Raw genomic sequence first — 23,539 nt, 5'->3', positions numbered from 1 at the left:
AGGAGGGAAATGAAAAGAGTAGTTTAGAAAAAATACTTTTGTTTAGGCCAGATCTATGAACTGCAAAGCTGTCTCAAAAAGAGTACACAGCCACTAACCTTCCTTCAGAGGCTCTATCAAAAGAAATGCCTGGAATCTGCAGCTCCTTGCAGAGTAATGTTTCACTGCATCCTCATTCCTCTTTGTTAAGCTCCAGTAACACACATTACTATTTGTGTGTGTGTGTGTGTGTGTGTCTTCTTCAGTGATTTATTTGCCTCTTACTGGGGTTTGTCTCTCTTCCTATTTAAGACATTTCTCGGGACTTACTCAACACCAGAAGAATGGGGGATTCGTTTGTATAAATCAGAGGCAACACCAGCATCCACTTTTCTGCCTTGTCCTGTTGCTGACGATAATGATTTTTAACAGTGCTTTGGGGAACAAGTAGTCTGCAATTAGAGAATCCCAGCAAATTCTGCAAGATTTTCAATCTTGTGATGAAGATATGGTACCTTATTTGGTTTCTCTTCCATGGTGAACAGAATGAAAAAACAAGGAAAAACAATCCTGCTACATTACGGGTAGCAGAAATCCCTCACAGAAGTGAAAAACATTTAATTTAGCCACTTTAAAAAAGGCAACACAAAAATTTGAACAAGTTCTCTAAATAACTGCAAAGCAGGCTATTTTCTGCCCATGCCGTCATACTACCTTGGCAGGACTATTTGTCACTACCATGAAACTGACAAATGCTGGGGAGCCAGTTTGCATGGTTCAATAGATCCGTAGGAGAGAATATGGCGAGCAACCTCAGTAAGCTTTGAGAGTGAGAGTCAAAGAGACATGTAAAGTGCCAAGAGGGAAGCAGCAGAACATTACACTTGTATGAAATGGGAGTAATCTCATTACCAGAGGTGATAACCATTGCACCCCTGATGGAAATGTGTAATTACTGAAAACAGCTAATCAACTGCAAGAGCAGCAGGGTAGCCACAACCTCCTATCTCTACCATCTACTGTGCTTAACCCAGTTGAGATGCTCCTCCTCCTGCTACAAAAGGAACAGTAAAACACATAGCATGTACAGACCCTTGTATGTGGGTCAACACAGCAAACAAGTAATACAACAATTTGAAACTACAATCTCAAATGAAGGGTGTATGACCTTTGTGAAGTTTCCTTCCTCATTCTATAGAGTAGTCAATCATGCCATTACTACTGCTGTTCATTTCACATGTACATTTGTAGATAAACAGGCTTTTGGAATAACAGTTTAACACCCAAATCCTATTGAAATAAAAAGAATGACAGCAAATTTCTTTTCACCAGTCTATGACTTTCAGAAACCTGGCCTTTAATTTACCAACTATGTAGGGCTGTGGGGGACAACAAGTGGTAAATCCTAGGCAAATGGCAAAAGAACACAAATTATTAATGAGATCTAGGGCCAGATACTGGGTGGGCTACTTGACAGTGTGTATATACATGTATATGTGCACATGTGTATATGCATGTGCATGTTTAATGAAAAGTTTGACTTAAAGCAGCTGTGGTGAGGCCATGAACCTCCACACTTTGCAGGTCCATATGACAGAAACTATGGTACCTGGGACCAAATCCAGGTTTTCTAGGGTCGGATATGGGAGGTCCATATTATGTGTGTCCATATCATGCACTGTGTGCATATGGATAATAATATATAGAAGGAGTACATGCAGGACTGGGAATAGAATTTGGCCACCATGCTGTTCATATATGTAGGAGCACCATGTTTATGTGGATGCTGGTAAAGCCACTGCTTTCTGACTAAACTGAGCTGTGTGACGGGCCACATGTGGCAACACTACCTGTAGCAGGGGGGTTGGAACTAGGCGATCTTTGAGGTCCTCACTCAATGGTCATATGGTCACTCTACGATTCTATGACTCTGTGGTTCTATAATTCTATGATTCTATGCGTGTGTATATATATTCATACGTGCATATATATGTAACTGTGTATATGTGCTTATTGGGGATGCTCGCTCATCCTCACTAACTACTCTTGCACCTTTAGTACAAGAAAGACATTGAGGCCCTTGAGCATGCTCAGAGAAGAGCGAAGGTGAGGGGCCTGGAACACAAGGCTTATGAGGAGACGCTGAGGGAACTGGGATTGTTTAGTCTGGAGAAGAGGAGGCTTGAGGGAGACATTATTGCTCTCTACAACTACCTGAAAGGAGGTTGTGATGAGGTGCGAGTCACCCTCTTCTCCTGTGTAACTAATATTCGGACTAGAGGGAATGGCCTCAAGTTGTGCCAGGAGAGATTCAGGTTGGGCATTAGGAAAAATGCCTACTCCAAAAGAGCGGTCAGATGCTGGAATGGGCTGCCCAGGGAGGTGGTGGAGTCACCGATCCTGGAGGTGTTCAAGAAACATTTACATGTTGTACTGAGGAACATGGTTTAGTGGGAAATATTGGTGATAGGTGGATGGTTGGACTGGATGATCTTGGAGGTCAACCTTGGTGATTCCATGATTCTATGATTCTAAGACCAGAAGCCCTCAGATAAGGTCTAAAGCCTAAGACAACCTACTAAACACCTAAGTCTGGTCCTGCAGCAAAGGTCAGCACTCAGCTAGATACACATTTTCCTTGTCCTTTCTTATATTGTTACTGAAGGTATTGAAAACTTTCTTGTTGTCCTCCAGGCCCCTCATCAATTTTGATTCTGTTCAGGCTCTGATTTTCCTCATTCTGCCCTTACATGCTCAAGCAATACTTCTATTTTCTTCCAAGGTAGCCCACTCCTGCTTCTGTTCCCTGCGTACAGTCTTTCTGCTTTTTAGCTAAATCAAGAGTGTCCACTTCAGCCAGCTGGCCTCCTGCCATGCTGCCTGTTCTCCTGTGCTTAAGTTGATTTTCTTGCACTTTAAGGTGATTGCCATTGAAGTCTGACCAGCTCTTATGAGTTTCCTTGTCCATTAGAGGCAACACAACATGATATCTGTCCTGCCTACTAGCTCACCGAACAAGCTGAAATCTCGTTTCCTTGCTGCCCTCACTTCCCTCAGGATCTTAAGTTCCAGCTTCACACAGCTCCTGTGTGAACAGGTGGACAGAACTGTCACTGATTAACAGTTCATTATCACTCAAGAGTTCACAGAATATCTCCTCGAGTTATCTTGTTCAGTACTTGCATCAAAAATTGTTTCCCTTGCGCTCCAGAAATCTGTATAGCTTGTGTTCTATTATGCGACCTTCTCAGGGGATGATGGCATGGTTAAAGTCGTCCATGAAAACCAGAAAGAATTTCAGAGACTTCTTTCAGCTGTTTAAAGAAATTTTTGTCTACAGTCTCCTTCCCTGACCAGGCAACATGATTATGCTCCACTATTCTTACTTTGTCTACAACACTCCACTATCCTCATCTGTGACCCTGATCAATTAGCTTCCAGTGAGCCTGTTACACATGCCACTATGTACAAGACCATTATTTCATAGTATCATAGAATCATAGAATGGCTTGGGTTGAAAAGGACCACAATGATCATCCCCCAATTTCAACCCCCTGCTATGTTGTTGTCGGCAACTGCGAAACTGCGAGACCCCCCCCCGCGGGATGTGACGCGTTAGGCCCTCTCCCTGCTCTATGATTGATGGGTGGTTCATGCCCTTAGGGGCGTAGATGAAGCACATAGGCTATAAAATCTAGTGTATACGTGTAATAAACGCCATTTGCTGCTCATCACATTGGTGTCACCTCAATAATTGGCCAAGTTGCGGTCTCCCGGGGGAGCGGAACGGGCGCTTACTGCAACAGGCTTGGGTTGAAAAGGACCACAATGATCATCCCCCAGTTTCAACCCCCTGCTATGTGCAGGGTCACCAACCACCAGACCGGGCTGCCCAGAGCCACATCCAGCCTGGCCTTGAATGCCTCCATGGATGGGGCATCCACAGCCTCCTTGGGCAACCTGTTCCACTGCGTCACCACCCTCTGTGTGAAAAACTTCCTCCTAATATCTAACCTAAACCTTACCTGTCTCAGTTCAAAACCAGTCCCCCTTGTCCTATCACTATCCATCATTCCCTCTTTCCTTTTCTAGCCATTTTTAAATAAAAAGGCAATGGTTTCTGTTCTTTGTTTCCTCTCAGAATCTGCTAGGCAAGTTTTCACAGAATCACAGAATCACAAGGTTGGAAACGACCTGCAAGATCATCTAGTCCAACCACCCTCCCATTCCTATCAGTGCCACAATCAATTTTGATCTCATCTACTCAAGAGCCTTAGAACAGAAGGCATTTTTCTGATAGCCTTGACATTGGAGAGGCAACAAGCTGCCAAAAAAGGAGAGAGGCATTTATGAGCATGCACAAAAGCAGACTTTTACACACTTAGAGCCACATTAGTATTGTAGCTAGGAATCACATTTTCAGATGCAGCCATCCACATTTAACGTGAGGCAACTAAAACTTTATTGCTCAGAAGTAGCTGCAGTATGCTGCAGAAGTAGCTGCAATGCTAGGGGCATCAATACCCGAGACTGGGAAGTTGTATAACGAAACAAGAACAAAGTCCCTTGCTTATTAAGACTACAGATTCTAGCTAGGTAAATAAGAAAAGGAGGCAGAACAAGTTACAATCATGGTATCATGATAATCACAGACAACCAAACAAGGAGAAGATGGTCTGTATGGTCTGTGTGGGTTGGAGATAGGAGGAGGACATCTCAGCACAATCAATCTGATGACCTTTGATGACAAAATGAGTAGCTACGTGAGCAGAGAGCAGCAGGTATAATACACTGTGACTTTAGAAGGCATGGCATTGTCATCTGGAAGCATAGGAAATATGGGCAGAAAGAAGGAACTATTAAATGGGCTGAAAACTGTCTTGACAGCTGAGCTTGAAGGATAGTTATCCATGGCTTATGCCTAGTTAGCAGCTGGTAAAAAGACCCCATGCTTTGGCACTGGGGACAATTTTATTGAGCATCTTCTGCATCAGCACCAGTGATGACACTGAATGAACACTCAGTAAATTTTCCAATGACGCCAAACCAGAGGGATGTGACTGGTAGAGCTTCAATCCAGGGGCACCGTGAGAAAGTGAAGGACTGGGAAAAATGGAACTCAAGAAAGCTCGGCAAGAAGAAGAGAGAACTTGTGCAGTATGAGTAGGATAATCTCATGCACCTACCTGGCCAGGAGTGAAAGGCTGTAGAGACTGGCTACTGAAAAGATCATGGGACTTTAGTGAGTGGCAACCCGAATGAGGGCCAGGAAGGGAACAGTGCACTCATACTGCAAACATGACAAATTGAATACTGGACTACATTGTGAGGAGGATGACCAGAAAACTAAGGAGGTTACTGTTACTGTGTTGATCAGCACCAGTGAGGTGAAATGTGAAGTAGAATATCCAGCTTAAGCAATTTACTTCAAGGGAGGTGTTGAAAAACTGGGCAGGGCTCAGTGGAGGGCATCCAAGATGTGAGAAAGCTTTTGACTCTGTCGCACATAATGTCAAAGGAAATAGGATACTATGGAAAGCTGCCTTCAGAAGCCAGCAACCAGCAGTTCCGTGGAGCAGCTGGCCCAGTGGGAGAATGGGCACGGTTTCAATATTTTCAGTAGCAACATGAAAAGTGCAAGAGTGATTAGATTTACAGCATCTTTAGGGATTTAGAATTTGGAGGACCATGCAAACATGTTCTCAAACTTTGTCAAAAGTGAAAAAAAAGAACAACGTCACGTATGAGACGGAGACAGAGGCAGAAACATAGCTGAAAATGCTAATTATGGTCAAGTTCATAGGTGCCACCAGTGCAGGATTATTACACACACACACACACACACACACACAAAAAAAACAAAAAAAAACAAAAAAAAACCAGCTTATTCTGGAAATATATTAGCAGAAGCATCATACAGTATAAAATAGGAGCCAACTACACATTTTTATGTTGCATTTGTAAGAATTCAGTTGAAATAAACAGTTTTGGGAACCAGAAATGAAAAAGACAGCCCCAGTACTCTCAGTCTATTCCAGTAAGGGAGATGCTCCATCCCTTGGACCATTTTTGTGGACCTCCTCTGAACACACTCCAACACATCTATGTCTCTCCCATACATGTGGATGCAGTACTCCAGGTGAGGCCTCACCAGCAGAGTAGAGGGGCAGGATCAGATCCTTTGTCCTGCTGGCCAGGCTGCTTTTGTTGCAACCCAGTGGTTGGCTTTGTGAGCTGCAAGGGCACATTGCTGGCTTATGTCCAGCTTTCCATTCATCAGTGTTGACATATCAGAAAATCTATAAGAGACATTAGAAGAACCATAGCCATCTCTGGGCCACACCACCAACAGCAGGTTACAGAAATACCTACTGGAGTGGTTTGAATCATAGAATTATAGAATTATAGAATGGCCTGGGTTGAAAAGGACCACAGTGATCATCTAGTTTCAACCCCCTGCCATGGGCAGTCACCAACCACTAGATCAGGCTGCCCAGAGCCACATCCAGCCTGGCCTTGAATGCCTCCATGGATGGGGCACCCACAGCCTCTCTGGGCAACCTGTTCCAGCATGTAACCACCCTCTATCACCATCCACCTTCGTAAACAGCCATTCCCCTTCCTGTTTATACACTCCCTTCAAGTACTGGAAGGCCACAATGAGGTCTCCCCGGAGCCTTCTCTACTCCAAGCTAAACAAGCTAAGTTCTTTCAACCTTTCCTCATAGGAGAGGTGCTCCAGCCCTCTGATCATCTTAGTGGCCCTCCTCTGGACCCACTCCAGAGCTCCATGTCCTTCCTGTACTGGGTTCCCCAGGCCTGGACACAGTACTCCAGATGGGGCCTCACAAGAGCTGAGTAGAGGGGGACAACCACTTCCCTCTCCCTGCTGGCCACCCCTTTTTTAATGCAGCCCAGAACACAGTTGCCCTTCCTGGCTGCAAGCACACACTGCTGGCTCATGTCCAGCTGCTTGTCCACCAGGACCCCCAAGTCCTACTCTGCAGGGCTGCTCTGTATAAATATCTGGGATTGCCCCAGACCAAGGGGCACAAGACACCACATGTGACCGGCCTCCACCCAGACATAGAACCATTGATCACAACCCTTTGGCTGCGATCAGTCAACCAGTTCTTAATCCATCAAATCGTCCATTTTTCAATCCATACCTCCCCAGTTTAAAGAGAAGGATATGGCGAGAGATCATGTCAAAGGCTCTGACACGGTTAAGCTTCATCCTACTTCAGATCAGGGGACTGAAGTGGATGATGACAGCTGCTCCAGCTCAACACTCCTGTTACCCCAGAATGCCCTCCAACAAACAATTCCAAATGGAGGTCTTGGGCTCCCCTGCTGCATATATTTACCAGTAGAAGGAAAAAAAGACACAGTTCAATAAATCCTCTGCTTCTCTCAAGGAATTAGGCTCGATACCCACAAATTTACTACAGGTGCTTTTATTGTTGTTTTTTTTTTACACCAATCAGTATGGAAGGAGGTTGCTTGCCAAGGCCATATGGCATGGAAAGGTGACCCTTATGGGACTGCTTTCTCTTGGCAGCACAGGGAGAACTCAGAGCTCCAACAGTGACAGGAAGAGAGATCTCTGAGAGACTTCTTTGACCCACCGAGTTGCTTACGGCAAAGCATCGTCACTCTTCTTACTGGAAACATCACCCCTGGGAGGATGTGAGCCCTGCAGTGCTCTCATTTTGACAACAATTATGCTGGTGTGAAGGCGTGGACATAGGAAGAGGTGACGTTTGTTGACTGGGGATGGAGATGGCTGTCACAGGCTAAAAGCCAGTTGTTCTTTCTGCTCGTTTCTGTCAAGTCAAATCAATTGCTGTTCAGAGGTTGCTCAGTATGTGAATTCCCACCAGCTAGAAAATCAAGCATGTGTGTGAAGGCAGTGGGAAAATGCAGAGTTTGTTTTGAATGCAACAAACCAAGGATCAACCTGTAAAGCCATACGTTGGGTTTGTAAAGACGCAGTTCAACCTTTGATCACAAAATCCAGTCTAACGGTGACTTTACTTGAACCAAGAGATTTGGATGTTAGAAGGTAAAGCCAGAAGAAATTGTTGCAGTTCATCTCTCATTAGTAATTAATGAAATTTTATATTTGACAAGACAGAAGAAATTCGTGAGACAAGATGGCAGCCAACAGATAATGTTACTGTAGAACCTGTATAGGATCAGCAACACTGAATATTTTGCAAAGTCCAGAAAATTGTTCTGTGTACATCAAGTGGATTCCCCAGTACGTTACACTACAAAATACTTCTACTATTTCAATACTGCAGTTGTGAACAAGGAGTCAGATTCTAAACAGGAAACTTTTAAAATAATGAAAAGTAGATGTATTGTTTGTAATTTTAAGCAATGAAAAGTTTATGGTGATACAGGAATGTGGCTTTTACCACTGCTGTCAGCCTACTCAGTTAATAAATACCTAAAAAAACGTAGTGCAAGACAGCAAGTTCAGTGACTCACTCATCTCCTGTACAGCCACCACTTACAGTAGTTGTTCCATAGCTGCCCTTCAAGGTAATGAGAATTTCTTTAGTGTCTCCGTGGAACAGCTTTATGGTCCCGTTTAATCAAGGGATGAGTGTTTCTTCTGCATTACTGTCAGCTCTTGCCTCTCATACCATCTTTCTGGAATGCAAAGATCTCAGACTTCAGGATAGCATAATGCCTTCATGGCTATGAGCACAGGATAGCCATGCCTCGTGTATAAATCAACACGTGGGCTAACATATGAGCTATCAATTGTAGAGCCTTTTCTTCCTCTGTGTATCTCTTTTGTATTTGATAAAGGAAACGGTCACTCCCAGATTTCATTTCTCATGCATATTTCTCTCCATTTTTTTCCTTACTGCAGTATTTATGCCATTTATCTTGTCCTATATTCACTTTCTTTTTTTTCCCACTTTTGGGAAAAGCATCTAATATCCCTGTAGCATTAGTTTTTCTTTGTTAATGTCAAAAAATGTTAATCCGTGAAGACGCGCTTCCTAGATAATGTTAATTCAGCTGCCAGTTTTATAATAGGATTATGCTTTCCAGGATTTAAAAATCCCACTTGTTAGCTATAAAACAGACTTCTACTAACAGCTATAAAATCTAATTTAATCCCTATTGGCGTTAACTTAAATAGCTGAGGTATAATTTCTGTCTAGCTACACTTAACACCCTGCTATTGCCATAAATATATAAAATTCCCTTTGAAGTTATGAAAGAAACTGTTCAGTAGGATAAACAGGGTCTCATGAGTGCAATCATTTGCTATCTCCAAGGCATAACAAATGTTGTTTACATATTGTAAGGATTTTGTGGACAGTTTATTTAAATAGATTCACCCGTGTTTACATGCATTAATCTGCCCTTTTTCTCAAGAAAATGTTCGCTAAATTATTGTCTGTATTTATTCCATTTAAAAATGGTTGGTTAATGAGTGGAAGATAGGGCCTGTGTGGAGTCAAAGTTTAAAATATAGCCAAATAACCTCACTAAGCAGGAAGAGAATATCAATTTGTTCAGTGTAACCCCTTATAATGCACAGTTTAATCACGGAACCTTAGAAGATGAAGCTATCTCAAGTTTGGCATAGGAACAGCTATTCTGAGGCAACATTATAAGATACCATAACAAATAAGGAGGAAAGAATGAGGTAGCAGTGTTTTACAATGATGCTAAAATGAACAGCCATCATCTTTACAACCATTTGCTCCCAAATAAAGGAACAATACAAGGATTTATGACCTTCTGGAGCTCAGTGATCAGAAATGAAGAAAAATATTTGCAGTTCTTTTCCCCTAGCCTTGAAGAGATAATAACTAGCAAGTTTATTGTTCTGGAGAGGGTAGTCCTAATGCACTGCAGTGAAAGAAAGACAGCAGAAAGTACCATTACAATGATATAAAGCAGATTCTAGGAGGCTATGCAGCCATTTAGAAGTTGAAACAGAAATCTCAGAGCAACCAAGCTCCTTTAAAGATAGAAATTGCAGTCAAATGCAGAAAGCAGTACGATTTTATTAATCCTTTCAGAAATTATGCAAAGTGCTAATCAGACTCCACAGGCAGCTTATCACTTTGTTTATTGATAAACAAGGAGATCATAATCTCCCTTGTGACATTTGTAGCCAAAAGGAAAAGGTGGACAACCTCAGCTGATTAACCTACAACAGCAAAATCTGTAGTATGCTGGGTTTGTACATGTATTTGTATTTGCCTTTGGGGAAAAAAAAAATACAGTAGACTTCAGCCAACACACTTAGGTGTGCTAACAAACACACAGGCAGCGTAAGTACATAAAAAGAAGTGATAAAACAGTAGTTTTCAAATGCTGCTAGACATTTTGACTTAGCTGAAAGGATGAAAAAAAAGGATAATTTCTGATTCTTTGCAAAGAATTCCTTGGTTGAATGCCCAGAATGTGGGCATGGCTGTGGGCAATGCAGAGACACATCAAGAGCTTTCTTGCCCCTGGAGCCTATTGCAGAACCAGCAGTGATGTGCAGGTTTAGATGTGAGTAAACTGTACTTGTGCTTCTCTAACTTTCTGTTCCCAATTAATTATGGCTTGTAAGACAGGGACAAGAAAAATCACCAGAATTGCATATCATTTTTTTCCTATTCTGGTCTGTTAGCACAAAATGAATTCATGGCTCTGGATACTCTCCAGTTTCAGTAAGCCAGAAGTTTGGTTCTGTAGTTATATTAGTTAGCAGCTTGTTCCACAGAAGTGTATTTTTCAGCTGTATAAAGCACTCTTCAACATAAAGCCTATTCACAATTCAAAGAAGGAAGTAATTCAGAGAATATGTAAAGAACAGAGCTTTAAGCAAATGTAATCCATGTGTTGTCTTCTGCTGAACAGAGATAAATTACTCCACTCTAAGTTGAAGGGATGTCATGGCATCTGCCTAGCTTTTAGTGGAAATAAATGGCTGGTTTTAAGATGGCTCTTTGCTTACTTTGGGAGCAGACTGTCCTGCACTACACACGTGCATACCAGCACAGCAACCCTTGTCATGACAGTTGGCTTTCATTTCACAGAACATTCATGGAATCATCAACAGCTCAAAGAAAGGGGTTAACTTTTGAAACTTGCTGAGAAAATGAGCTAATCGAAAGTACTCAGGGATATCAGGCAAGCTTAGGAGCTGGTAAGATCTTCAATTTTATATGTAGTGTATACTAGAAGGAAGCTCCAACTCCTGTTGGGATTTATCCTGAATTACACATTTAGACACAAATGTCCTAATTCACTGAGAAATGTTACTGGAATAAGATTTGCTGAATCTGCCTATGAAGATGGAGCATAGCAGGGATTGTAGACTCTTAACAATTAAGACACAGAATGGGATGAAATGAAGCTCAGGTACGTAATCTGCAGAGATACTAAGGGCTTTCTTTTTCACCAACGAGAGATAGAATTGTTGTCTCTGGCCTCGAGAAGAATAACTAATGAAACCAAAGGTCCAGAGGTTAAATCTCATAATTACAGCAAATACCTGCCCATGTTCCCAAACTTAGCCAAGACCAGAGACATTGCTACCTTCATCTGCAACTTCCGTATGTACAACTACATTGTTCCACCATCTGACATCAAAAATTCCTTTTTCTTATCTAGTATCTCACCACACTTGTTTTGTTTCCTAATAATACCACTAATTCCCAGGTAAACAGATAATGTTTAAGTAGTTTGGTAGAATATAGCACGGGTTTTGCCAACAATTCACAGCCACTCAAGCCAATTTCCACCCAAGATAAAGGCAAGCTCAACATCACTGTGGCAGACAAATGTCTCTTCTGAATGTTTCTAAGGTTCCCTCCACTCCTCCTTATCCTGTGACTTATGCAATGGGAAAAGTACAATCGATTTCTGCCTTCTCTTACCTCTCCTAAATCAGAGCAAAGGTACATTGGCTCGAACTGTAGAGATATGTAGCAGAAAAAATTACCAGAGAGCAAGTTCTATAGTGTCTGTATCCTACCACCTTCTGTTTCATGCCATTGTTAATGGAGTCTGTGAGATTCCCAATGCTTGGCTTGCCTCTGTTTTCAAAATGTGGTCTTTACAGCATGGAAGGATAAGCAGAGTGGACTGCTTGTTAAAAGAATCATGAAGTCTTAGGTTCAAGACCAGATTTTGAGATCGCTGCAAGTGAAATTTGGACAGACGTGTATCTCTCTTCATAACCAAAGGAGATGTGGAACAAATGTTTCTGAGTGCCGAGAACACTGCTGATGGGTCTGGGCAGTAACTTTACATTTTGCTCTGTTGCATCGCAGCCCTGGCAACATAACCTCATGCACATACCTGTACACACATTCTGTATAGGCAGAAGTCAACCCAAATTTGATCCAGTGGATTTCCAAGTTACATGTGAATACGCAACTTTTTGCATTGGTTTGATTTGGTATAGCACACCCAAAACTCACTGGTGCCCTTCAGAGTGCTAGACGCTCCTTGACTGCACAGCCAAGTCCTTCTTCTTCTGAGAACACAGGAAATATTGCAAAACAATCCAGACAATGTTACAGAAATACGTAGCAGTAATGAGTTCTAGCCCTGCAATTAGCCTTCAGTACCCACATGTGTTGCTGTGTCTGAAGACAGCAGACTACTCATGAGGACTTAAATGAATTCCACACCTAAACAAACATTGTGTTTTAAAGCATTTTCTCAGGTCTGCTAAAATACCCCTGCCTGAAGTTACTGTTTATACTGAACCAAGACATTTTCACTAAGTTTCTAGACACCATTCTGTCAGTAGTAATTGTTATATCAGAATACATCTAAGTCAAACTTAATTGGATACAACTGAATCAGCGGAAAAGAAATAACTGGCATTTCAAAGGCTTTGCTTGAAGAGACACAAGCATTATCGAGATCATTAAGAAGAAAATTGCTGAATATTGTGACCATAGTTATGAATCTTCAAATCTTTCTGTAAGGAAGATGATTGGCTTGTAGGATAAAACAATAGGAACAAGAACTTTTATTGTCACAGCTACCAGTAAGGAGTGGCAGTTCTTCGAGTACCATGGTGGGATTAATAAGAAAGTGAAAATACTTTACAACTTTCATAAAAATGTATATTCATCAGAACTCTTCAAGGATCAAAAAGGCCTTGCAGAGATTCACTGTACAGTTCAGCTTCCCTACAATATACCAGAGAGACTTTTGGACTCCCCAGTTCCTACAGAAGAAATTTCCCATGCTACTGAGACTTTTAATAATGGCAAGCCACCAGGGAGAGCAGCATTCCCATTTTAATTTTGTGCATCTTTTGAAGAGAAGTCACCCTACTATGCGCCTGTGTACATTTAATCATTCTCTACAGACTTTATCAGCAAGCCTTCTCCCCGTAGGAGGAATACAATTAGGTACAGTACTAATTTATTATAAATAAAGCAAAGACCTGGTAAGATAACCTAGTTATCAATGTTTCATGCTACTGTGCCTATGAAGTACTAGCTAACATTCTCACTATGAGTCTAGAGAAATACCTGCAGCATTGATAAATCCCAACCATCTTGGCTTTAATAATTATATATATATACATATATATATATATAAAATCATCATAGCATAATACAGGAAAACTTTTGGTTTTAATTGAAGTAGCTAGAAATTTATGGAAGCCAACTGCAGCTTTTTTCCACTGATACGGTAAAAGATCAACAAGGAAATGCATTTCAATAAGGAAAGCCTAGGATTTTTTTGTATGCCGTGCTGACCCATTTTATGTATTCATCTCCACCCCAAAACTCAGCTGAAGTGTTTACTTTGTATGCAAGAGCCTCTTCTCATCTGTGATAAGGAATAAAAAGGTCAGAACGCCTCATATTAGGAGAAAAATGCTAGGATAGGATGCTCTCTCTCCAGTGTGCTACTTGTTCTGACCCCAGGATCAGATCACTACAACGATGGAGGAGGCATTCTCATGGGGAGAAATCTCCATAAAATCAGCATGTATGCGGATGATCTGCTCTTAACTGTAATGAAACCCAGAGACATCCCTTACGTATGCGTTATTCATAATGGAACAGTTTGAAAAGTGGTCAGGCTTTAATCCTATTTTTAAAAACAGATGATTCAAGAGAATTAATTGATTTTTTTTTTCTTCCATGGCATAGCACAGTGATGATCTTTTAAGTGGCTGCTATGAGATAGTAAGTGGGAGCAAATTTATGCTCTGACCCTAAGAGGCCATGCTGCGGATAAGCCAAAATAGGTCCTTCCCTACCCATCTTCCCAGCCAAACTGAACTTCCCCTCACTGCTGAGGAGCACAGGGAGAGCAGGAAGGCTCAGGGCTTGTTGTTTGTCTGCTGAAGGCAGAGATGAGAGGAAAGATGGAGTACAGCTTCCTCTTCCCCAGCTTCTACTGCTCAGGCGCTGGAGGAGCAGGCAGCTTCCTCCTCCACACAAAGTGATAGAATCCTGTCTCACAGCAAAAGAACTTAAACTCTCATCAGTCCGACATCATTTTAGAGTCCAGCCCTGAATATTAATAACTTTTATTGGATGAAGATGATCTCTTCAGTTCCAGAGGAAAAACAGCAACACTGCTCAATTTCAAATGAAATGTTTCATGCTGGGGGATCCCACGGAAGTTTCCTAAACATATATTTAATCCAAGAGATTGCTTTTTTACCTGTACTGTAAAAAACATGAGAAATGTGAAGCTTTGTATGTCAAATTTTTTTTTAGGACAAAGAGTGATAAATATCTGTATATTGCTGGCAGGATTTAATTCCCTAGTATGAAAGGGCAATTAGGTCTAACATCACTACAGGGGTTAACATTCTGGCAAATCTGAACAAAAACTAACATTGAGGGAAAGCTATTTATTAAGTGATGAGACCAGAGGCTACTGAGCCATGACCAAAGGCTAGAGGAAGAGAAGACTTTGGGAAGCAGAAGACACAGGCAAAAGTCCAGAGGAACCTGGAAGGGGACTCATGCTAGAGGATGAGGAAGAACTAAGCAGAGGAGTTACAAAGAAAATGCTATAACCAAGAGAGGCTGCTTTCCTGCCAGCTGTTCCCTGATCACTGAACTGCTCATGAAGCTACTGTCTCAAAATGAGCAAAGACTTGCATATGGCTTTACTTTGCAGACAATCAAGCTGTAATTACCTGCCCCCAACAGCGGTATTGGGTGCAAAGAAATAAAGATGTTCCTCCAAGAAACCTCAACTCTGCAGCCAATTAATTTTTCTTTCTTCCAACACCTTTTTACCTGGAGAGGCAGAATATGCTCTCAACTGAATACACAGCTGAATACAGGCAATTACTGGGGTTCCGGGATGTTTCAGAAACGTATTTGCAGAGACCCAGACATCAAGATTGCTGTTTAAGCAGGATAGAGAGAGGCACTGTCTTGTTAAGGAAAAAAAAAGACAAACAGGTTGGATACTACAGAAATATTGCAGTTTGACATACAGATGAACTTTAAAGGTTCCTGACAACTCAAATGATTCTATGACTCTATGACTCCATATTCAGACTGCAACATTTCTCATTTGGAAATGACTTTTCATTTTAAAACAAATGGAACTGCTGGTATTCCAGATCGTTGATCTATCTGAATCTAGCTTAATCTGAATGTGTACCACACGGAGTCTTGTAAAACAGACTTGGTGGGGTGTTGTTCAAATTTGCTGCTTGGATATGATTAAAGCAAGGACCCTGTGTAAGCAGGTGAAATTGGCCCAAAGCACTGTGAACCTTCAGCCAGGTTCTTACTTTCCTAAGCCCTAACATTTAATAGTAGTTTCAAGAAAATTCACAGGTGGAATTTTTATTGTTACAAAACATGGCAGTAAACAGCAAAAATCATCAGCACTATTTATTTTAAGAATAATGAATCAAAAGGACAAACTCAGTGTTGCTGAGTATTTTTTTCTCAGTTTTAGATGACCCATTTGCAACGGGCCACTGAATACAGTACTTCAGTGCATATTCTTGACATATCTTTCACGCAAAGACTCCAAACACCTCAGAAACATTAATATATTAAGCAGCAAGAGCAGTAATAATTTCAGCTTCGCATTCACAGAACCTAATAGTCAAAGTCTTCCTGAGTACCTGTGGCAGATCTAAAAATGAAGTTCGATCTTCCAATCACTTTGAGTTATGCTTTGCTACTAGGTCGTGCATCACACAGACTAATTCATAGGTTGGAAGAGACTTCAGTAGAACATCTCCATCCTCCTGATCAAAGTAGGGCCTCACCAAGGTCCCTTCTGCGCTCTCCTCACCAGGATAGATAAATTCCTCTCCCTCAGCCTCGCCCCCTGTGCCATGGCCATCTTGGTGGCCTCTCACAGGCTCCCTCCTATTTCTCAGTGCCTCTTTTGTCTTGGGGCCTCCTGCTGGGCACAGTCTGCTCACCTCACCATCCCAATTGAGGGTGAGGAACCTGTTCCCTGCACCAGCTGCCTGCATCCCTGGCAGCATGGCTCTGAGGCAGTAGGCCACCTTTGCCACAGGATGCGCTGCTGGAACCCCTTCAGCTGCAATTAAAACAGCTACTGCTAGGGCCTCTTTGAAGAGCTGCACCAAGGCAGTTGTGCCCCTAGCCTGTCCTTGAGATCACAGGGTCTAGTGGTTGGCAACCCCATCCATGGCAGAGGGGTTGAAACAAGATGTTCTTGAAGGCCAACTTTCAACCTAAGCAATTCTATGATTCTGAGTTTACTTTTATTTTGGCTGGACTTCATTATGTCTCTGCCAACTAATTCCTCTGAAGGCCAAGCCCCATAAGAACAGCTGCCCCTTCCGGCTTATCAACTGAACCCCAATTTGCTATGATCATGAATCTGCTGAAAGTGCACTCCATCCCATCAACCAGGCTGTTGATGAAGATTTTCATGGTATTTGCCCCACAAGGGGCAACTGCAAAATATACACAGCACGCACCACTCACGTCCAGGCAAACTGCCACCAACCCTACACTCTGTCCACATGGCCCATTTCTTCTCAGGCTTACTGAGGATACTGTGTAAGGCCATGCCAAAGTCTTCACAAAGTCAAGGTAGACCTCTATTCATCTCTCGTACTAAAACATGATCATTTATTTAGAGATTTGTTGGGCATGATTTGGTCCTGATCTGGCTATGAAATAACTTCAGTGAGGACCAGCACCACAGCTTTCACAACCACTAGTGAGAGCTTGATAGGCCTGTGGTTCCTCATTCTTACTCTTTCTGAAGATGCCTGTAAGCATTTTCTTTTCTCCAGGCATCAGGAACCACCCCAGCCATCATGACCTTTCACTGACGACTGACAGCAGCTTCAGGATGACACTAGCCAGCTCCCTCAGCAGTCTCCAGTGTGCCCTGCCTGGTCCCACAAACCAGCTTAAACAGACCCTAACTTCATCCTCCTCTACTGTGGCTATGTCCTGCTGCCACAGATTTTGCTTCTAAGAAATCACAGAATCACAGAATCACAGAATCACCCGGGTTGGAAGGGACCTCAAGGATCATGTAGTTCCAACCCCCCTGCCTAGCAGGGCCACCAAACATACACGCTTAGATCAGGTTGCCCAGGACCCCGTCCAACCTGGCCTTGAACACGGCCAAGGACGGGGCATCCACAACCTCCCTGGGCAGCCCGTTCCAGGGCCTAACCACTCTCCTTGTAAAGAACTTCCCCCTAACATCCAACCTAAATCTTCCCTCCTTCAACTTGGATCCATTTCCCCTAGTCCTGCTATTGTCAGCCCTTTTGAAGAGTTTACTCCCCTCCTGGGTGTAGGTTCCCTTCAGGTATTGATAGGCTGCAATGAGGTCGCCCCGCAGCCTTCTCTTCTCCAGGCTGAACAAGCCCAACTCCCTCAGCCTGTCCTCATAGGGGAGGTGCTCCAGCCCCCTGATCATCTTAGTCGCCCTCCTCTGGACCCTTTCCAAAATCTCCATGTCTTTCTTGTACTGAGGGCTCCACACCTGGACACAGTACTCCAGATGGGGCCTCACAAGAGCCGAGTAGAGAGGGACAATCACCTCCCTGTCCCTGCTGACCACCCCTCTCCTGATGGAGCCCAGGATCCCATTTGCCTTTCGAGCTGCCAGAGCGCACTGCTGGCTCATGTTAAGGCATGTTGGGGCATTCATGAAATGCCCCAGGAGGATTGAGAGCAGACTGACAGTAAAGCCTGAGGCTTCATGGAGCAGTGAGTCCACACTTCACCTGCTCTTTCTTCTCCTTTTTGCTACTGATAAACTCCTGGTAGCCATTCTTGCTGACCTGCTCAAGCTTCATTGGTTTAGATTCCAGCCAAGCTTTGACCTTCTACCTTCTGTCCCTGTGTGCCCAGACAGCAGTTCTGTGCTGCTCTCTGGTAGCTTTCCCCTACTTTTACCTCCTATCTGCTTCTTGTTTGCATTTAAGCTCAGTCAGGGGCTTGTCTGTCACCTCCAGTCTGTATTACATAATTTTCTCCTAATTTCTTTGAAATCTTACAGCCAGTGGCACAGCTCCCCTTCACTTCAACAAAGGTAGAATTTTATCACCCTTTAGAAATTACTACTATCAAATTTGTCACCTTGATCATAAAATTTCGTTTTGCTGTCATCCTGTATTAGAAATTGATGCCTCTGCTATAAATGGTTTGTTTCACAACAATTAAGCTGCACCTAAAAATGCTAGTTTAACACACAATTGTGTCTTGTGTCATTTTACAGTACCAGCCTTCCAAACATGAACTAAACAACACTAATTCACTGTGACAGCAGATATAATTTTAGCCTTTTACACAGAATTTTAGCAACTGGAAAATGTTTTCCATCTGCCTTCATCAGCACACATGAACATTCAGCAGCACTATTTTCACTTTTCAGAGCTAGAATTATTATGTGAAAACTCTGTAATATTTTTCTTTTCAACATACTTGTAAAGAAGACCTGGAAGTTAAAGGGAACACTACCAAATTGAGTCCTTCTGGAAAGCATTAACTCCCAAGAAACTGAAAAGAATAAAATTTCATCCACATTTTTTGAAATTACCTGGAAAAATTTTCAAGCCTATTTTCATAACTGTCTGGACAACAAATTAATACCTAAACCCTAAGTAGTGCTTGCCTTTGTTTGAGGTACTGTAAAATGAACAGTAAGACTTACAAATACGAAGATGATGCTTTGGCACATTTATATTCCAGTTCCAAAATACCTTTCATTGTGAAAGATTCAAACCAGTTTCTGGTATGCATTACTTGAGATGTGAAACATTTTAATGGTTCATTTGAGATACTCTAAAAAGATTGCTAGCAAGGATAGATGAAAGCACGTTTGGATCATTCTCTCTCACAAAATCAAATATCATCAAAAACTTAGCACTGGTACTTCACACGTCTACATTTATTTCTCACTCTGCCTGCTTTCTTGCAGCTCCTTGGATCTAAAATGCCCTTCAGTCCCTGGTGGACTTGGGTTCTGACTTATTCAGAAATAACCGCACCAACATTTCCTCAGAAAATCTCAGTGAGTAAATCTTTCTAAATACACCAAGGCTCAAGCCTGAAACCAAACTCTTGCTCGCAATCTGAAGCTTTTGTTTTAACAACAAAATTCCCGCTTGATGACTGTGAGCCAATTCTTCCTTCCCTGCTTCTCTTCTAACAGTCTATTTCCTCTTTTTCTACAAGAAATATGTAGCAAAAATAATGGCACCTCCCACTTTCCTGCAGTGAGTGCTTATGCTCAGCCCTGCATTCCTTCAAAACTCGCTTCCCACTTAGGGGCCATCTCTTGCAGTTCTGGGTAAGCACGTTTTCCAACACCTCCATAAAACCTATCACTATCACTGTACTTTGTATATCTTAAGATCTACCTTTGTCTGATTGCCACTTCCCCTTAGGCAAAGGCAATATTTGCCCACACATCCAAGTTAGCGCTGATTGTATTGCACAGATAATTTTTAATTACCTTTCTGTTCAGAGCCACGCCATCTTCACAGTCCAACACCGCACAATCGACATTTAGTGATGGGATTTTTTGTATCTTCTTTTCATCATCCGCAGGTACATACAGCACAGCTCTCCTGGGAATGTACTTGTGAGATGATGCAAAGCGATAGCTCAGCTTGGGGACGCCAGCTGGCAGAGAAGAACTCAGCCTGTAAAGGAGAAAGTTGAAATTAGGCTCTTAAAAGAGTACTTGACGATATCCTAAAAATGAAACCTTCCTATCTAGATAGTGGCCTTTTGAATTTATTTCTCAGGAAGAGATAAGGTAGGGAAATATTAGTATTATAGCTAAGGTAGGGAGATATCAGTATTAAAGGTAATTATGGTATAAAACCCCCAAAACACCATGTTCAACAGAAGTCGCAAACTATAACACCCAGACCTGAAGAAATGTCAGGGCTGAGGTTATCCACGTGGCCTTAATTGCACTGCCTGTTTTGTGCCCCAAGACAAGTACAGAAAGGTTTTTATTTTACTTTTCCCCTCTGCCATGGGATTCTTCCACAGACTGTGATGGGAGCAAGACAGGGCTGCTTTAAGACAGGGGCTGCTCCCTGCCACATGTGCTGCAGGAGCTGGATGGCATGCTGTGAATGAAGAAGGAAGGCTGGTTAAACAAACACCATTTTGCAAGGTTGATTTTGCAACCTCAGTATTATTTCAACAAACGTATTTTCATGCGGATTTTAAATAAGCAAAATGGATGGAGAGGGAAGCGAGAAAAACCAGGAATGCTGGCAGAGCTAACAAGCCCACCAGCATCATCAGCAGGCCAGTTGGCCACAGAATCTCTTCATGCTTATAAAGGCTTCGTGCCCCACACTTCAGCACAGGTATGAGCCTGCAGTGCCACAGGGCTTCATCTGAGTAGGTGTTGAGTTTGTGGTGGTCTCCACTCCATGCTGATCATTCCTGGTGAGGCTGTGGCCTACCCATCCCAAATCTGGGGTTGTGTGTTCTGGGCTGCTGAAAGAGGCTGGCCTCAAGCACAGCAGGGAGCTTGCTTTGCTCCATAATTACAGGCACAGAGAAATATTTTGCAGACAGCACCGCTGCATTTCGTGGCCTTTCAAAAAAAGCCCTTGCTCTACCCTAGCCCTGCTTCTACCTATTTCAAGCTGTACCCCTGAGACATTTTCTGCTACATCAAAACTGAGGACAAAATAACACAACTCATCTTCATAGCCAGTGCACAAGTCACTTATAAGTCACAAAATAATCCCACTATAATCCAACACTGTTACGCATTATCATGTATATTATTCAGCACTTTGAATAATGCAAAGCTTTTCTAGCACCACACTGAATATGTCATTATCACATCACGTCAGAGACCCATGCATTTTCCTATGTCCCTCTTAATAATATTTCCCAGGTCGCTACATCTGAATAACACACAGCTACATGCACACAAGGCTTTTTTCCAAAGTGACTAACCCTCTCAAACATCTGGAAATGAGTTCAGTCAATCTACATCAGAGCCAGTGTGATGCCTTGCTGACAGACCACTTTCTAAACTAACCCTACCAATGCATTCTCCCTCCCCCTAGACTTGGCATCCTGAAAGACAGATCTTGAATTAAAAACACAAAGAAAACTTTAATTACATTTTATCTCAGCAAAACTAATCAGAAAAGGACAATTACTCCACTAGCTCCTCTGCCAGGTCTCTGCCTATCCTGGGTGGATTCACTTCTTGAGCCCACAAAAATCCCACACCAATCTCTTCCTTGTAATGTGTCTCAACCTAAGCAACATGGTAGCTTTGCTGTTAAACAGAAATGCTTCACTGTTTGTTACAAACTGTGCCACTAGCCTCCTTAGTTAATCTTATCTCTAGCTGCAGCAGCTCCAAAACATGGGTGCTGGAGATCTTGATAATCAACACCAGCTGAGTTTCTCCTGAGCACCTTCCTTGCTCCTCTCCCACAAACCATTCCTCATTCCCAGCCTTGTGTTGAAGAGGGGGTGGTGACACAACTTGAGGCAAATCGAGTGGCTGCTAGTTAAGTCTGCTTAATCTCATTTTCTTGCAGTAGTATACTTTGGAAGAGCAAGGAGGAAGTGCAATAGCGGAGGGTCTTTTTTCAGTGTGACACACAGAGGTCAGTAAAGAATTCTGCAGTTCTTCACAAGACATGTATGAGAAGATAGAAGTGATTCATTTCTATTTTTTGTCTCTGATGGCTTCAACTCCGTAGTGCCCAAAGGCATTGCTTCCCACCAGCCTTCCAACCCACCCTACTCTGGTAGGAGTGGCTAAAACCATCATTTCAGAGCACACCAGGAGAAGACATATCTCCTATCACACAATGGCATGAGGAAACACTCACTGCCAGTAGAGCAGCCTTAGCTACATATCCCCACTCACGTCTGTGAACACCCCTCTAGATGGGGCAGCAACGTGGCTCCCCTTCAAGAAGCAGCATATTTAATCCGCGAACCTATTGGGCTCAATGTTAGAAAATGTTGGGCTCTCCTCAGTTAATCAACTTGCAGCCCCAGGGGCTCAAAAAGCAAGCTTCTTAGGACACAAAATATTGGAAACATATATTGACAGTTTGTCAAATTAATAGTCTTATGAAACATGAAGTAGCTTTTTCAGGACGTTTTCTGAAACTGGAGTGTATGGAAGGAACTGCTGTTGGCTGACCAACACAACACCTTCTCTTCCCAAAACAAAGAGCTCTAGAAATGTGAGTGCAAAATAAAATCCTTTTTATCAAGGATACTGAGGTACGTTTTCAGACACTATTATTTTGCCAAATATTCTTTAAAAAACCCCATTCTCACTGCACATTTGTGTTGCATAGCCAAATTTTATGTTCTGCAATAGAACTAATTGCCCAGGAAGAACAACTCCACAACAAAATCCACTTGCCTATAGAACATTGTAAGTCTGACAGTGGCATGCATACTAATAGTTCAGCTATTCCAGCAACAAATGCTATCTTGATCACCATCTTCTGTGATTCTGATGGAGTGAGAACATCCCCAGTGTGGTTGCTTTTTTAAAGGGGAGATGCAATTTGTTATAACCCCATGCTGTAAAGAGGAAGAAAATCTTACGCGTCTGCTGACTACAAATATTTTGATGATTCAAACTAAGCTTGACTGTGTTTAAAACTAAATACACTGACACAAGCCAGGTGAATATGCTAAGACAATGTTTCTTTCATTAAGCACTCTAAGTTAAAACGAGGACTAGGCTACTGGGTAATGCTCAGTGCATAGTTTTACTGCAGCATTTTTCCATCCATAGCATCCAGGCGTATGTTGAATGCTTGTGGGTCTTGGTGATCAAGGCACATTGCTTCTGCAAACAACATTCTACTGAAGTCTACATCAAATATGGAAAAGTAGCCAGCAAATTAAACTTACTCTTGATCCTCTGAGAGTTTAACTGAACTGAGCAAATAGCACATCCTCAGGAAGGAGCAAACAAAAGCACTTGGATTACTAAGAGCTGCACTTTGCGATGGCAGCCATACAGCGGGACGGCAACCAGCGAAATTACTGACAAGCACAGCGATGCCCCTGAGGCACACTGCATCGTCATATTCCAGCAC

At 42.4% G+C, this 23,539-nt stretch overlaps 1 protein-coding gene across 1 annotated transcript in view; it reads right to left on the bottom strand.

Moving 5' to 3' along the window:
- CLYBL (citramalyl-CoA lyase) overlaps nt 1-23,539 on the bottom strand; it is a gene marked incomplete at both ends in the record, with an annotated part of 83,495 nt that overhangs the window by 55,903 nt on the left and 4,053 nt on the right. Inside the window, one exon of the mRNA XM_079540243.1 lies at nt 19,930-20,119. Within this exon, the coding sequence (XP_079396369.1) occupies nt 19,930-20,119 (190 nt within the window). The remainder of the gene's footprint in view (nt 1-19,929; nt 20,120-23,539) is intronic.

The sequence above is a fragment of the Tetrao urogallus genome (assembly GCF_951394365.1).
Source record: "Tetrao urogallus genome assembly, chromosome: 1".
NCBI lineage: Eukaryota > Metazoa > Chordata > Aves > Galliformes > Phasianidae > Tetrao > Tetrao urogallus.
Note: the sequence above shows the minus strand (reverse complement) of the source record. Positions and strands in the feature narration are given on the sequence as shown.